Here is a 16,631-nt window from a genome sequence, read left to right on the forward strand (position 1 = left end):
CTTCTCTCCCAGAGTCTTCTAGGTCTTCCAGCCCTAAGGGACCCTGTATGCCAAAGGAAATGATTGGTATGTATGAGACTAAACTTGATGTTTTGGATTGGTTAGCAATGTTTGAGTATAATCATGGGATTCAAGGTATCTCAGGGAATCAGCTGATTCCCTGGCTTTTCTCTAGGCTTCCCCCTGTTGCAAGTGATGCTGTAATGGAGCTGGGGGAGGAGGATAAGCAGGATTATGAGTGTGTGAAGCTAGCATTAATAGCTAAATTTGGGAAGACCCCTTCCCAGTATCTTAAGAGGTTTCGACCGCTCAAAAAGCATGATGGTACCCTTTGGCTACCTGGGTGTTTGAAAGTTTGAAAAACTTAGATGGTTGGGTTAAGGGTTACAAAGTGAACACTTATGAAGGTTTGAGGAATCTTGTAATGTTGGAGTCTATTTTTGATGTCTGCTCCCCTGAGCTTAGACAGCACTTGGCTGATTCAAAGGAGATAGATCCTAAGAAGCTAGCTAAGGCTGCTGACTTGTGGGTTGCCAACAGGGCTACTCACAAGGATTCTGGGGTAACTCAGAAAAAGGATGAGGGAAAGCAGCCAAAGAAAGACAACAAAGAGAATTCCAATAATTCCAATCCAAAAGAGGGCCCCAAACATAACCAGGGTAAACCACAAGGGAAACCGAATCAGGCAAGTGAACCATCTGATCCCAGACCAGATGGAGGTCAGAACAAACCCCCATTCCAGAGAGCATTTGGAAAATGCTTTGTTTGTGGGTTGCCTGACCATGTGAAACGGGATCCCAGATGGCCAGTGGAAAATTTCAGTTACTAGCTGATGAGCCCATGAGAGTCTCAGCTAGTGTTTCTTTAGTGTCCTTGGGTCTTGGGAACAATAGAACTTAGATGTCTATAACTCAATCCCAGATAATAGTAAAGAGTATTACAAAGATAGTGTTCTTGTGAATGGTCAGGAAACCCCTGCCATCAGAGACACTGGAGCCAGCATAACTGTGGTTGATGAATGTTTCTTCAAGGTAGAGGATGTTGCTAAGGCACCCAAACACCTAACCAAGTTAGCTGGAGGCCCTGTGCAAATGTTCCCCAGTTACCAGATCTCATCCAGTGTAATGACATGACTTTCAGAATACCTGTAAGTGTGCAGAATAACCTACCTGGGAGGGTCCTGCTGGGTAATGACCTTAAAACTCTTGGAGTTGTGTCCAGTACCCCTAGGCCCCCCAGCAGAAGGAAGCAGGAGCTCACAAGGTCTGCAAGGGAGAGAACCTTGAGAGGCTCTCCAGGGGACATGATAGAGGAAACTATCACCCCAAGTCCACAGGACTTACTTACTGCTATTGCAGGACAGAAAGAGACAAAGGGGAAACCCAAGTCTGCCAGAAAGAAACCAGCAAGCATCCCTGTGCTAAGAAGGACATCTCCAAAGCTGTCCATAGTCACATCTGTGACTCCTCCACCAGCTGAGGCTGAGTGTGAGGTTCAGCCCTGTGTGGTTCAGCTAGATACTGAGGAATCAGATCTAGGAGAAGATCTTACTCTGGTAGGAGATCTTGACTCTGGTGACCATCCTGAGCTGCAGTCTTTACTGGCAGAAGGTGGACCCAACAGAGCAGATTTCAGCAAAGAACAAAGAGAGTGTCCTCCCCTGGAAGGTCTTCGCCTACAGGCAGCTTCTCAGCTCAATGGGACTGAGGCTGGGAAGTATAGGTTACACTGGGAAGATGGCCTCTTCTACATTGAACCGACTGAGTCAACCCCTGGAGACTGCAAAAAACATGTAGTAACTCTAGTGAACTGACTCCAGTTTCTGCAGTTAGCCCATGAGATACCTTTGGCTGGTCACTTACATTTTAAGAAGCCCAAGCAAAAGCTCTCTCTTTACTTCTATGGGCCTAAGATGGGCTCAGAAGTAGACACATTCTGCAGAAGCTGCCACACTTGCCAAACCTCTAGCAAGAGTGAAGCCAAGAATGTGGCACCCTTAGTGTCTCTCTCAGTGGTGGGAGTTCCCTTTGAGAGGGTGGGATTGACATTGTTGGTCCTCTTGACCCTCCCACATCTTCAGGCAACAGGTTTATCCTGGTTGTAGTGGATCATGCCACTAGATTTCCTGAAGCCATACCTGTGAGGACTGTTACAGCTCCGGCTGTGGCTAAGGCCCTACTTGGTATTTTTACCAGAGTAGGTTTTCCTAAGGAGATGATATCTGACAGGGGATCACATTTTATGTCCCACTACATGCAAGCCATGTGGAAAACCTGTGGAGTCACCTACAAGTTCTCAGCTGCCTACCACCCCCAAACCAATGGATTGGTGGAGAGGTTTAACAGAACTATGAAGAGCATGATAGGTGCTTTGGAGGAACCCCTTAGAAGAAAGTGGGACCTTCTACTGCCATGCCTTCTCTTTGCATATAGAGAAGTCCCATAGGAGGGAGTAGGATTCAGTCCCTTCAAACTTCTCTATGGCCATCCAGTCAGAGGTCTGTTGACCCTTATTAAGGAGGGGTTGGAGAGTGCTCCTTCCCCAAGCCTGTCAGAGGGACTGACTATGTGATAGGTCTCTATAGGAGAATGCCACACATGATGGCAGAGGCAAGTGATAACTTGAAGGCTGATCAAGCTCTGGTCAAACATTGGCATGGCCAGAAGGCTAACATGGTTGAGTTCTCTCATGACCAGCTTGTTCTTGTTATGGTCCCCACAAGGCAGAGGGCCTTGCAGGACAAATGGAAAATACCCTTCCAAGTTGTGGGCAGACTTGGAGAGGTGAACTATCTGGTGGATTTAGGCAATCCTAAGGAGGCTCCCAGAGTCTTTCACACCAACCGTTTTAAGGCTTATGTCTCTACACCTGACATAGGAGCTCTGCTTCTAGCTTCAGCTCAGGAGGAGAGTGAACCTCTGCCTGACCTCCTCAGAGGCTTACCTTTAGATGAGCAAGTGGAAGGGGTTAATCTCTCTTCCAGTCTCACTTCTGACCAGCAGGATGAGTGCAAGTTACTGTTAAATCAGTTTGCCTCCCCGTTCTCACTTTCACCAGGCTTGACCTCTTGGGGCCAACATGAGATACTCACTGGTGACTGTTTGCCTGTCAAAAGCAGGGGGTACTGAATGTCAGACAATGCAAGAACCCATATAAGGAATGAGGTCAACAAGATGCTTGATCTCGGGGTTGTAGAGCCCTCTACTAGCCCATGGTCTAGCCCAGTTGTGCTGGTACCAAAGGCAGGATCCAAGGAGTTGAGATTCTGCGTGGACTATAGAGCTCTAAATTCAGTCACAAAGATTGATGCCCATCCTTTGCCTAGGACAGATGAGCTGGTGGACAAACTTGGTGCAGCCAAGTACCTCAGCCCATTTGACCTAACATCAGGCTATTGGCAAATAGCCCTGACAGACCATGCCAAGGAGAAAACTGCATTCTCCACCCCAACTGGCCTCTACCAATTTAAGGTAATGCCTTTTGGACTAAAGAATGCACCTGCTACATTTCAGAGGATGGTCAATCACGTTCTGAATGGGATGGATGACTTCTGCATGGCATACTTGGAGGACATTGCAGTGTTCAGCCCTACATGGAAAGAACATATTGAACACCTAGGATATGTATTGCAGGCTCTGGAACAGGCCCATCTGACCATAAAGGCAAGCAAATGTCAAATTGGTCAGAGTCCAGTGGTCTACCTTGGACATGGGGTAGGAGGGGGTGAAATAAGGCCATTGCCTACCAAAGTACAAGCTGTACAACACTGGGCCACCCCTACTACTCAAACCCAAGTGAGAGCCTTCTTAGGTCTCACTGGGTATTACAGGAACTTCATAGAGAATTATGGGACCATAGCTTCTCCCTTGAATGTCACCTCCTCTTCCAAATTCCCAAAAGTCAGGTGGAATGAGGAGTGCTATCAAGCCTTTGACGGCCTAAAGAAAGCCCTTTGTCAAGCTCCAGTCCTAAGAGCTCCTGACTATCACCAACCCTTCATTGTACAAACTGATGCTTCTAATGTAGGTATAGGTGCAGTCCTTAGTCAACTGGATGAGAAAGGTAGGGAACACCCCATTTGTTTCATCAGCAGGAAGTTAAAGGATCCTGAGACAAGGTGGGCAACAATAGAACGTAAATGTTTTGCTATTGTGTGGTCACTGAAGAGGTTTAGACCATACTTGTATGGATCTAACTTCATCATTCAGACTGACCACCAACCCTTGAGATGGCTGATGCAAATGAAAGGGGAAAACCTAAAGTTACTCAGATGGTCAATCTGCGTTCAATGATTTGATTTTTCCATTGAGCACAGAGCAGGAAGTCACCACCAAAATGCTGATGGTCTTTCTAGGATGTTTATAACCGACAAGAGGCATGATATCCATCCAGGAGTGGATTAAATCCTCCTGTCCCTTAGTCTGCGGGGGCGAGTGTTAGGGAGAATTCTCATTTTATGGCTAATTTCCCTCACCTAGTGAGTCCCCAAGCAGCTTTTCTGGATTTCTGGAGTTATTTGTTTTCACTTGGTAAGAGTGTGCCTCTTTTCCCCACTCTTACCTGTGTTTTTGCCATGTGTATTTCATCTGCTTTTGTGATCGTGGACTCTGGAGTACACCACTTCAGTAGCCCCCTTCTTTTGTGTGTTACACAGCACCTTCAGTGCAGTGACACAGGGTTGTCTTTTAGACTTCCCACCGACTCCATTTCTGAGGCCGACTACTGTCCCCCAGAAAAGGGTAAAGTTGCCATTAACTTTACTCAGTCATTTAACCACAGATCCAGTACACCCCATCTTACATGGAGTACTGGAAAGGGTTAATCCTTCAAACTTTTTATCTGTACCTCCTAGAGCATTGTTTCACTCTTTTAACATTTAGACTTGGCTGGTGGCAGTGGTATCTACCCTATCTTTTCTACCGCGATTATACTATATAAATGTGGTATTGTTTTAGGCTATTGTATTAGCCTCGAACTTAAACCCGCTTGACCAAATACTTTTTCTTTTGGCTCCGGTCGGGTTTATTCACCATTTCTTTTTGTTAAAGTCCTTCTTGTGTTTTACTTTGCATGGCAAACCAGGTTTGCCTTCTTTGTTCACTGTCTTTTGGCGGGCTTCTGCCAACAAGCCCTCCTCCAGGCGCCTGGGTGTCTAGGTGGGCTGAATGTGAGGGAGGTGTGTAGTCACCCCCTGCACAGGGTATCCTAGGAAACCCAAGTCGCACTTTGCCATGATTGGCTGAGGTGGTTTTCCGGGCTGGACAACCCCCCTGCTGCGTGATTGACAGCCAGGCTGTGTGAATGGGGGATTTTCGCATAAAAGGCAGGTCTCTTGGGCTAGAAGTCAGAGTCGCCACTGGAACTACAAGGAACCAAAAAAAAAGCGGAGAAAAAGACGGCTGCTGCAACTACCCCGACCCGGTGAAGCCCTGCTGCAGTCCTGAGCTATCTACCCTTCGACGACCAGAGAAGATCGAGTCCGGAGTCTTCTTCCCTTGAGCCTGGTAGGAATCACCAGTTCATCTTCTACAGCCAGAGGATCCTCTTCTCGGTCGAAATCGCTGCAAACGGCTGTAGTGGTCCGGATAGCCATCTGAAGAGCCTCACCTGTTTTTAAGGAGCGCGCCTTTTATTCACCGTCGCTGCTGCCGGCTTCATCCCTGTGTGGTGCAGACCCCTCCAGACGTCCTCCTTCGTCCCGAAACTCCAGAACCGTGGGTCTGCAGGAAACTTCCACGAACAACTGCTGTGGCACCAGTCTCTTCATTGAATAAGGTACTGTGTTCTGCTTGAGGAATTAGGGTGAATCCCTTTTCTTCGTCTCCAAGGCTTGCCCTTTTCTTTGGTCCTTCTTATAACTTTTGATTCCTCTATTGACAATATCTAAGTACTCCTGGCTATGTTGAATCGTGAACTGTCCGACGGTGTGATCCTTGGCAACCGGAACCAGGTTCCAATTGACACTGGCTCTGGCATATTTACTCTTGAATTTCTGTCAATGAGTGTTTTCTGATTCTGTCTGCCTTGACAAAAGTATTGCCTATGATTTTTGCCCCCAACTCTCTCTGGTTAACTCCGATGCTAAGTGTGTTTTTGCCCCGGTAACATTTCTTGCCGCGGATACGCATTTCTTAAGTAAGACCGAACTGTCATTACTGTCAAAAAGTGATCGCAAGTGTATTCCCGGTAACGTCTTTTGTTTCACAACATCGGTCCATTAAAATATAGGGTAGTTACCTTGAGTTAGAGTGTACCACAGTGAATTGGTTGGTTGTAGTGTATTTTACGTGTGATTTTGAATTAATAGAAGTGTTGTGTTTATAACAAATGGTTTAAAAATAAATGTACTTATATTTTTTTACCTGAAACCTTGAGTCAGTGTTTGCTTGAGTCACAGCAATGGTGGTCCCTTTGTGTAATCTCTGCTACTGCTCATATACTCTTGAGATAAACCTGGCTGCTCCGCTACTGCTACCACTTTAACACAGTAGTACAGGCTTGTACCAAAGGTAAAACTTGTATTGCCACCTGTAGTCTTAATTGGGTGTAGTGGTGCCTAAGGGCACTGCACAGGATTCTGCCTAACACCGGGATGACCTAAAAACAGTGAGTCATGACAACACTTTATTGCTTGTTGTCTAATTTGTGCAGTTGGTAGGTACAAGGTAGCCTTGTAGAAAGGCAACCTGTCCTTTACAGTCTGTTCCTTGTTATGTGAGTTCCAGCGTACTAGATCTTGGGCTAATATGTTTTTTCTAATGTTGTCAAACATATCGGCCACTATAACGCTTCCTACGAAACGGCTTGTATCTACTATGGGTTTTGGTTCTTCTGTCATTCTTGGTTGACATGTGCTTGGTTGTGGTTACTGTGATAGGATGTCTGCTTTTCTATTCTCCATGCCAGGGCGATAAGTCACAATGAAGTCAAACTCAGAGAAGTACATTGCCCACCGCAGCTGTCTGGGTCTAAGTGTCTTAGCCGACTTCAGGAACTGTAGGTTTCGATGGTCTGTGTATATTGTGATGGTATGCCAGGCTCCCATAAAATAATGGCGCCATTCATTGAAGGTGGCTTTGATCGCCAATAATTCCCGGTACGTTTTTACGTAGTTTTGTTCTTCTGCAAACAATGTTCGTGAATAGTAGGCAACTGGATGCAATTGTCTGTTGTCATCGTGTTGAGGCAAGATAGCTCCGATGGCATTACTGGATGCGTCTGTCTCTACCAGGTAGGGTCTAGCCAGATCTAGGTGCATTAATACTGGAGGTGTGGTGAATGATTTCTTTAGTGCTTGAAATCCTGATTCTGCCTATACTTTCCATTGGAATGGTACTCCTTTTTGTAAGAGTCGGGTGATAGGCTGGACTTTTTTAGCGAAACCATTAATAAAACGCTGGTAAAAGTTGGCAAATTCTAGCACTGTCTGAATGTCTTTTACTGAGGTTGGAGATGGCCAGTCGATTATGGCTTGCACTTTCTTCTTGTCCATAGTGACACCCTGGGGTGATAAGATAAACCCCAGGAACTTATCTGTTGACTGATGGAAGTCGCATTTTTCTAATTTTCCCTTAATCTTTGTAGTACTGCCTTCACGTGACACCAGTGTTCTTCCGTGTTTTGTGAATAAATAAGGATGTCGTCGATGTATACAACTGCAAATACATCCAAGTAGCCCCATAGTACCTCATCCAGGAAGTGTTGAAACGCAGCTGGCGCGTTACAAAGCCCAAAGGGCATGACTTAGTACTCGTATAACCCAAACTTAGTCCGGAAGGCTGTGTTCCACTCGTCCCCCTGTCTCACCTGCACCAGATGGTTTGCCCCACATAGATCGAGTTTCGTGTAGATTGTTGACCTGCGTACATGATCCAACAACACGGGTATCAGAGGAAGGGGGTAAGGATTTGCTATGGTAATGTGGTTGATGGCTCTATAGTCTATACAAGTTTGTAGGTCTCCCGTTTTCTTGGGTACAAAAAACAAAGGCAAAGAGACAGGGCACGTGGAGTACCAAATTAAGTCATTCACAAAGTTTGCCTCAATATATTCCTTTAAATGTTCATTCTCAGCTTCGGTGAGAGCATCATTTCTACTACATGGTTACACAGTGCTAGTCTCTAGGTCTATTCTGCAGTTGAAAGATCGGTGTGGGGGTAAGGACCCTGCAGCCGCCTTACTAAAGACATCCCTGAATTCTTCATACTCCTTGGGCAATACTACTTCCATACCTTCGATGAAATGAGTGATGCTTCCTGGTATTCCACAGTTTGTGCGACAGTGAGTTGATTGGAATTGAAGTACACCCGAAGCCCAGTCCACAGTGGGATTGTGGAGTCTCAGCAATGTTAATCCCATGATGAACCCGAACTGTGGAGCAGCAATAACGTGAAACTGAGCAGTCTCTTGATGAATCTTCCCATACTCCAACTGTAGGGGCTGAGTCTGTTGCGCAATGGATCCTGAAGTCAACGGTGATCCATCCGCCGATTTGACTTCCTCTATTTGTGCTTTGTTAGTCAATGGAAGACCCAATCTTTAGCCAATTGCTCATCAACGAAATTACCCATAGCACCCCAGTCTATCATCAAAGACACGGGTATACGTTTCTACGGCCAACTTAAGTGGCCTGTGAGCATCACATGGGCTGCCTGAATGTGGTGAATATTCGCTAACATCCTCGGGGTGTCTTTAGATCCGCTCACCTGGGCCACCTTCATGGGCGAGCTACGGCGTTTCCCGACAATTCTCCTTTTGGTGGTTTAGCTGGGCATTGTCGAACAAAGTGTCCAGCCTTGCCGCAGTATAAACATAGCTTATCCCGCCTTCTCTTCCTTGGACAATGGTCCACATACTGATCCGATCTGCATGGGTTCTTCTGCGCCTTTCTCGGGCACCTTGGTTAACTTCTGCTGGTCTAGTCACACCAGTGTCTTAGGTTCCCACTTACGCCGATCCTGTCGTCGTTCGTTTTGTCATTGGTCCAGACGAAGCACCAGATCCATCATCGTGGAACAGGAATCGGGTTGAGGATCAGCTTGAGCTATTAGATCTTTTAGGTCATCCCGTAGCCCCTGGTAAAACAGGGTCATCCATTTCTCTTGTGGCCAGTCGGTTTCTATAACTAACCTGTTAAAGGCTGTTATATAAGTCAATAAATCTTTACCTCCTTGCCGGAGTGTTAAAAATTCCCTATCCGTGATCAAGGACGCCGACCGCTGGTTGAAGATCTTGCCAAATTCCTCCAAGAACTCATCCCAGCTGTAAAGAAGAGCATTGTCACCTAGATACGAGATTACGAACGCTGTATGAGCCTGGGCTGTCCTGAAAACAGCTAGTTTAGTCAAGAAGTGTAGTTGACACTGCATGACGAATTGGTTGAACTTCTGCGGATCCCCGTGGTACCGCTGCAGGGCTGCCAATGGTAATGGTGGTTCTGTGGAAACCTGCACCTGCACTGGTGTTGGTGGGGGCTGTCTGGGCAACGGGGTTGCTTGGGCCTGGTTTTGAACCATCAGGGTATGAACCTGACCGACTAGGGCCAGATAATCTTGCCTAGTTGAAGCCAACTCAGTTTTAAGCTTCTGCAATAGGGCCACAACATCTGCCATGGTTAATTGTGCTTCCCGGGTGCCTGACTATACGCTACGTGGGCTCGCAATTCTGTCAGGCTTCTAGTCCCAATCTTGACTGGCGTAGAGGCAGCACAAACTCCTACATCCCCGTTGGGTCTTGGCACCTGGGAATGGCAATTACCACAGGCCACCGCAACCCACCGGGGAAAGAGGGTTAAGGTCTGTTGGTTGGATGGGTAGAGGGTTTTAGGATAACTGGAAAGAGGGTTAGGAAATAGTAGTGGATGGGAAGGGGGATTTAGGGTAACATGCTCCTCGGCTCCTGCTGCTGGTTCTTGAGTGGTGCTTTACTTCGCTCTTACTCTCATGCAATCCTCATTCACACTATGTGCCAATATTGTATGGAAGCCTTTGTACTGGAGCTTCTTAACCAAAACACTGTGGGCCGTAGGCCCTAACATGCGGTTTGTACTGAGCTATTGCCTGGAGCTCAACCAGCTGCTTTAGACATGCTGTGAGTAAATTATGCATCATAAACATACACAGATTTCAAGTGCACCCTGCATTACACTTCATGCAGAATAAACCTCCCCTGCATTAACACCATGCAGATCCTCCCATAAATAACCTCTCAATGAGAAGAAATGATAAAGACATTTATCTGCGGTTTCCTTGTCTGTCCCACGGTCTCCTGGCTAGACTGTGCTGCTTTTACAATGTTCTGAGAGTGCTGCAAACCGCTGGAAAATACCAAAACAGATATGAGTATGTGCGGCAGCAGCATTTTACGTTTCTCTGTGCACTCAGGAATGCGTTAGTCTACTTAAACGTGATCACATGATCTCGGCTCAGCAATCACATTGCCCATAGTTGCTTTCACCTCAAGAGTAAATGTATTTCCCCAATCAAGTATGCGAGTATTGGATAAGCCATGCAAGTCATGAGGGTCTCATGCGTAACAGTTTCTCCTCTGCCCCCTCTTCAGAACTCGCTGCTTCATAGGCAGTCCTAGCTGCGTATTCGGCATGCATGCAGCATCAATTGTTTCCAACTTGCACTTGCGGTAAAAAACAGTAAAGGACTTATCTTGCTTGTGAAAGCGAGGCCTGTGGATGTCAGGCGGGAGCTTGTGCCCTATGTAGGCGTGCCAGCTGGAGCTCTGGAAAACATCTCCTCCCCCTCCGAAGTCAGGAATTGAGAACGCTGTTTCGTGGGTGCGGCTTGCGCCTCCGCGATGGCTTGGCCGTGGCGCTTTCCCTACCGGCAGGCCTGTGCATAACATGGCCTGCTGGGTAGTGTAGTCTTTTGGGCTGTTCTCCATCCCTAAGAATTGTTTCTGAAAAGGGCATGGAGAACTTGCCTGGAGAACAATGTTGGGAGCCAAAAAGCAGGTTTAACCCCTCCAATGCCCCCATTGAACCAGCTACATGCCCAGCCCTGACAGCCGTGTTGCTGGAAGCTCCCAGAGCTTTCACCTCACTGATTCTTTGTTTCCCAACCTCTCGCCCTGGCTTTTCAACCAATACCTGGCAACTCTCACATACTGCATTTCCATCTTTTGCTCAAATTTCCAGTGCTATTCTGATTTTCAGGCTTCCTTCAGCCACCTCCTCTCCTTCCCTCATCTCTAACTCTCTCATCGCCATTCAAAATTGGTGTGCCGCCAACGATGTCTGTTTAAATGCCAACAAGACTGAGATCCTCCTCATTGGTAGACCCTCTCCATCCTTTCCCCTCACTCTCTGGCCAGCCTCCCATGGCCCTCCTCCTCCCCCTACCTGCAAAGCTAAGAACCTCTGGGTCATCTTTGACTCCACACTTTCCTTCTCCCCACACATCTCTGATGTCTCTAAAAAATCAAACTTCTTATTGAACCTCCTTAGAGGTACTCATCCTTTCCTCACTTTCCCTCAGAAGCTCACTGTCTCCCAAGCTCTGATTCTCTCTAAGTTGGACTACTGTAACAGCCTCTTTCTAAATCTACCTGCTTCTACTCTCCGCCCTTTACAACTAATCCAGAACAGGACTGCGAGACTTGTCCTTGGCCTCAAGCCCTGGGATCGTATCTCTCCAGCTCTGCAATCCCTTCATTGGCTCCCAGTGGATGCAAGGATTACATTTAAAACCCTTTGCACTGTTCACAAGTCTTTCTGGGGCCTGGGTCCAAAATACCTTCAACTATCCCTCCTTAAATACCTCCCCTCTCGAGCCCTTCGCTCCTCTACCTCTAACTCCCTCAGGGTCAGTCGTTTTTCAAAGAAACAAGCTGGAGGTAGATCTCTGTCTTCGGCCGGGGCCTCCCTTTGGAACTGCCTCCCTGCCACCTTGAAACTTGAGGAGAACCATCTACGGTTCCGGAAGCTCCTCAAGACCTTCCTCTTCGCTTCTGCCTTTGCCCCAATTCTCCCCTGCTGTTCTGCCTTTTTCCCTCGGCACTCTGCACCTGGTCACCTTCTGCCCTTCGGCCCCAGGTACCTGCTCACCCTGCCATCCTCCTGCACTGCCTCGGGGGCACCCCTTGCACTGGGGCCTGTGTCTGTACCCATACAGTTCCCCACCCACTCTTCTGCTGCACTTATCAGATGCTCCCTATCTGACTAACCTAGCACCTTTGCCTCTTACAGGCTGCCCTACCACTGCTAACACTCTATTTAATTATGTATGTACTTACTATTTATTTTTTTCTCTCCTATGCTCTGCACTTTCCCCCTTTTTCCCTTCCCCATGCACTTTCCCCCTTTTTCCCTTCCCCATGCACTTGTGCGTTCTCAATGTCACTGGGCCTAGTAAGATCGTTGTTTTTGTTTCTCTCCTGTTCCCCTCCCTTTGCCTGGTCGTGCTCTGAAACACCTGTCTAAGAGCGCGATATAAATAAAATATCATATTATATCGTATCATATCCCTGACCAGCTCTTAAAATTAGCAGGGCAAGGGGATACTTTTTATGATTTATGTGTTTTCTTTTTGAAGATCAACACAGCCCACGTCAAGTGGAGTGCTGAGGGGAGACAACGTAACCCTTTCTCTATTTTCCAGTAACAAACTGTTGCTGTGACAAGTTCCTCTGTTCATGCTGGTGGCAGTGTACCTTTTGTCTTTTCCTGTACTTTTGTCACGGGCTGTCATTGCGGCTGTAATGGGGATGCAGGGTACACCATTTACCCAGAATGGTGGTCTTATTCTTATTTTTTAAGCCCTGAACAAGATGACCTGTCCTTTCTTATGACTTCTTCTACCTTTCGGGTGAGGAGGGTGTTCTTGTCCCATTGTCTCTGGCAGGCTTCCCAAGGAAAGCCTGCAAAGCTTCTGTGAGTGCCTGGCAGGACAGGAAGTGGGGGAGGTGACAGAAACTCCCTGTCCTTTGTCTTGCATTGTGCCTGACTGAAAACAGTTTAGAGTGGGAGGCCTGCTGTCCCCATTGGACAACCACCCCCAAGTTTGAATTGTGCATGGACATGAATGGTGGACTCAGCCAGTGTTCCTGGATACATTCTGAGAACCTGGAGCTGAAACAGAGAGTCAATCACTGGAACAGAAGATTACAAAGAAGAAGAACGAAGCAAGATGCCACCCGCTTTTTCTAATGACCGCCAGAATCTGTTGAGTAACCGCTGCTGTCCTGCCAAAATTATGAATTATATGTAACAGGTATGTGGAAAATGACACTAAACCTATCGCTGCTGGAACCTTAGCAATGGATTACAAGCGGAGGGCCTAATTATCAGTGTCACACTATTAATAAATATTACAGAACCTTCTGAAAAATGGCTGATGGATATGTTGTGAGTGAATAGATATAGTTTTGTTTCTAATTCATCTGTTCAACCACTAAGTGTGCATTGTCAGATATTCATGGTGCAAAGCTGGAAGTTTACACATTCATGATTGTTATAAGGCTATTAATAGATTGATGATTTGCTGGCTAGAAGCATCTGTATTTCAGACATGTTCCTACTATCTCTGCATACTTTCTGTTTTATCGTTCTATTTCATTTGAGTGGTTTAATTAACAATATATAATGCTTGCTCAAATAGTGCCACTTGTATTTAAACTGAGTTCCAATTGGTGGCTGTCGATAGACCATCGAGACTGATGACCTCACAGCACATTCCCTCCACTGGGAAGGTTTATGGAGGATGCTCCATAAAGGTATCAGTGGACAGAATTTGGGCTGTAAGGAACACCCCTTACCAGCAGCCCTACAGATAAGAGGTGTATCAGGAAATACTCCCAAAGAATTAAAATAGGGAATAAAAATAATCCCAACAAACAATAAGAAACTGGTACATAGGACCTTGTACCCCTGCTGTCACCCACACAGCCGCATGGATATATGTGGACTAGTATTGCACGTAGTTTTCCAGTTAAAACATATTTTCACTCACTTATAAAATACTCCAATTGGGAAATAGATTTACATTTTTATGCCCAAAAAATTATTGTACTCCCATCTTTAAAAAATAGGGAGTAAAATACTTGCACAACAAAATCTTATCTGGAGCACCGCATACCAGGCTTCAATGCATATTTTGAATGCTCTTTAGAACTGAGAGGTGCATGCTGGAACCCAGCCCCAGGCACAGAGAACCTTCTAATTTGATCAAATCTGCCAGTGTAATTGTGCCTTTTTCCTGTTCATCCCAAGTGGGAACACTCTTGCATTTCCTGAATCCCTATTCTCTTGTCATTTTTAGGCGGACTGATGCAAATAGATGCTGGTGGGGTCCAATATTTAGTTGGAGTCAATGCGAACCACGACGCATTCTGCTTGAACAATACAAATTCAACGTGGCATTGGCAAGGCATTGAAGGAAGAATTCGTTACTACAGCTGTGGACTCTTTGGGTGCTGGGCATTAAACTCTACGGATGACATTCATTTCCGCCTCGGTGTCACCCCGGGTTCTTGTCTGGGCACAGGATGGCAGCATGTGCCAGGAAAACTCTCTGTGATCGAAGTTGGCACCGATGGGTCTGTCTATGGTGTGACAAGACAAGGTGCAGCATTTCGCAGGTAAGGTGCATGCAATTTAGGAATGCCCCTCACAAAAGGGACTATAGGCACTTCCGAACGTACTGTGCTTCTGACTAATACCACGTCTCATCACACAAGCCATGTGTTTTTCTCTCTCCACTCCATCTCGGCTCTGACATTGAAATGTAGATGCAGCATCGCTGGGCCGCATTAGAAGATACATTTGTGTTTGCGAATATAAGTTTATTCAAGATTTCCAGGTACAAAATCATGAAATGATTAACTTAAGTAACTTGACTAAACTGTATTGAAGAGCTTATCTTCTTTCCATAAAACCACTAGAACACATCCACAGCACCATAGTAATGGCTGGTCTGACATACATTGTGGTCATGCAGAAAGGAATTTGGCCCAGGCACTGCAAGGTCCAACTAGTGATCTGCTGCAATTGTGAAAATCCACTCTGAATAAAATAAAATGTTAGCTACACGTACATCCTGACTGTGGGTTGATCTTTGCAGAGTAGACATAATTACAAACTCCAGAGTGTTTTGGCAAATGGTAAATCACATACCTGGCTATGCAACATGTACTAATAGGGTAGAATTGAGTGTAGTGGATTCCGAATGGACCACTCATTTCTCAAATGTATACAATTCTTCTATAGGTGTTTGCTCCTTGGCTATGCCTGCAACTTATGATAGTAAGAAACAATGATATTGGCTTCTAGACTCTATGCCTACTATATTTACGCTGGAAGAGTTCAGATCCGCCCTAATGAAACAAGTGTTAAATTGTTGCCCTGAAGCGGATGGCATCCCAGTCAATCTTGTTAAATCTTTGACTGACTTTTGTCCACCGATTTTAACCATTGAGCTTAAGTCTGCGTGGATTGTGAGATACTCACCTGGGTCCTGGAATCAAGCAGTGATCTGTCCCATCGCAACTCTATGGCCTCTTTTAGACCCATATCGCTCCTGGATTCCTCTTTTAAAATATGTGTCAGAGCTGTAGTAAGTAGATTACAGCGCTGGGTACTTAGTAACAACCTAGTAGCAGTAACTCAATTGGGCTTTCATGAAGGCCTTGAAACTTCAGAGCAAGTACTAAACTTGTATTTGATTATCTCCAATAGGAGTTACCGTGAGAACGAAACTATGCGGGTAATTCATAGCATTTCGCAGAAAAGTGTCGCAAGCGGCTGGCGCAGAGTGTCCGCGTGCGATTGTCTGCACCAGGCACGTGCGCTAAAACCGATTTCCGCGCACAGCGTATTCATGGATATGAGGCTCCCAAACCAGCCGTGGCGCAGAGAATCGCAGCGACCCTGCAGCAGCGCCAGTAACGCCCCGAAGAACGCCCTCACGCAAGGAAAAGCCATCAAAATCGCTAAATCATCGCAAAGGGCTGCGCTAACCCTGGACCAGTTCACCGGGCTGGCAAACAGCAAACGCCAAGCGGGGAACGTGTATTTCAGGGGTGCGCGGGAAGTTCCACACGCGATTGGGCCAGTGCGACCAAGGTATGTGAATTTCAGTGGTGCGCGGGAAGTTCCACACGCGATTTCAGCAGGGTATGTGTATTTCAGGGGTTCGCGTGAAGTTACTCACGCGATCGGGCCTGGGGGAGCGTGCTACGTGTATTACAGGGGTTCGCGTGAACTTACTCACGCGATCGGGCCTGGGGGAGCGTGCTACGTGTATTACAGGGGTTCGCGTGAACTTACTCGCGCGATCGGGCCTGGGGGAGCGGGCTACGTGTATTTCAGGGGTTCGCGTGAATTTATTCACGCGATCGGGCCTGGGGGAGCGGGCTACGTGTATTACAGGGGTTCGCGTGAACTTCCTCACGCGATGGGGCCTGGGGGAGCGGGCTACGTGTATTTCAGGTGTTCGCGTGAACTTTCTCACGCGATCGGGCCTGGGGGAGCGGGCTACGTGTATCTCAGGGGTTAGCGTGAACTTTCTCACGCGATCGGGCCTGGGGGAGCGTGCTACGTGTATTACAGGGGTTCGGGTGAAGTTGCACACGCGATTGTCCCAGTGCGAGCAGGGTACGTGTATTTCAGGGGTGCGCGGAAA

At 46.8% G+C, this 16,631-nt stretch overlaps 1 protein-coding gene across 1 annotated transcript in view; it reads left to right on the top strand.

Moving 5' to 3' along the window:
* Positions 1-16,631, top strand: part of LOC138493147 (fish-egg lectin-like) — a 294,466-nt gene that overhangs the window by 224,027 nt on the left and 53,808 nt on the right. Inside the window, exon 3 of the mRNA XM_069620332.1 lies at positions 14,271-14,589. Coding sequence (XP_069476433.1) covers positions 14,271-14,589 — 319 coding nt within the window. The remainder of the gene's footprint in view (positions 1-14,270; positions 14,590-16,631) is intronic.

This window comes from Ambystoma mexicanum, chromosome 10 (genome assembly GCF_040938575.1).
Source record: "Ambystoma mexicanum isolate Mex_15411 chromosome 10, UKY_AmexF1_1, whole genome shotgun sequence".
Taxonomy (NCBI): Eukaryota; Metazoa; Chordata; class Amphibia; order Caudata; family Ambystomatidae; genus Ambystoma; species Ambystoma mexicanum.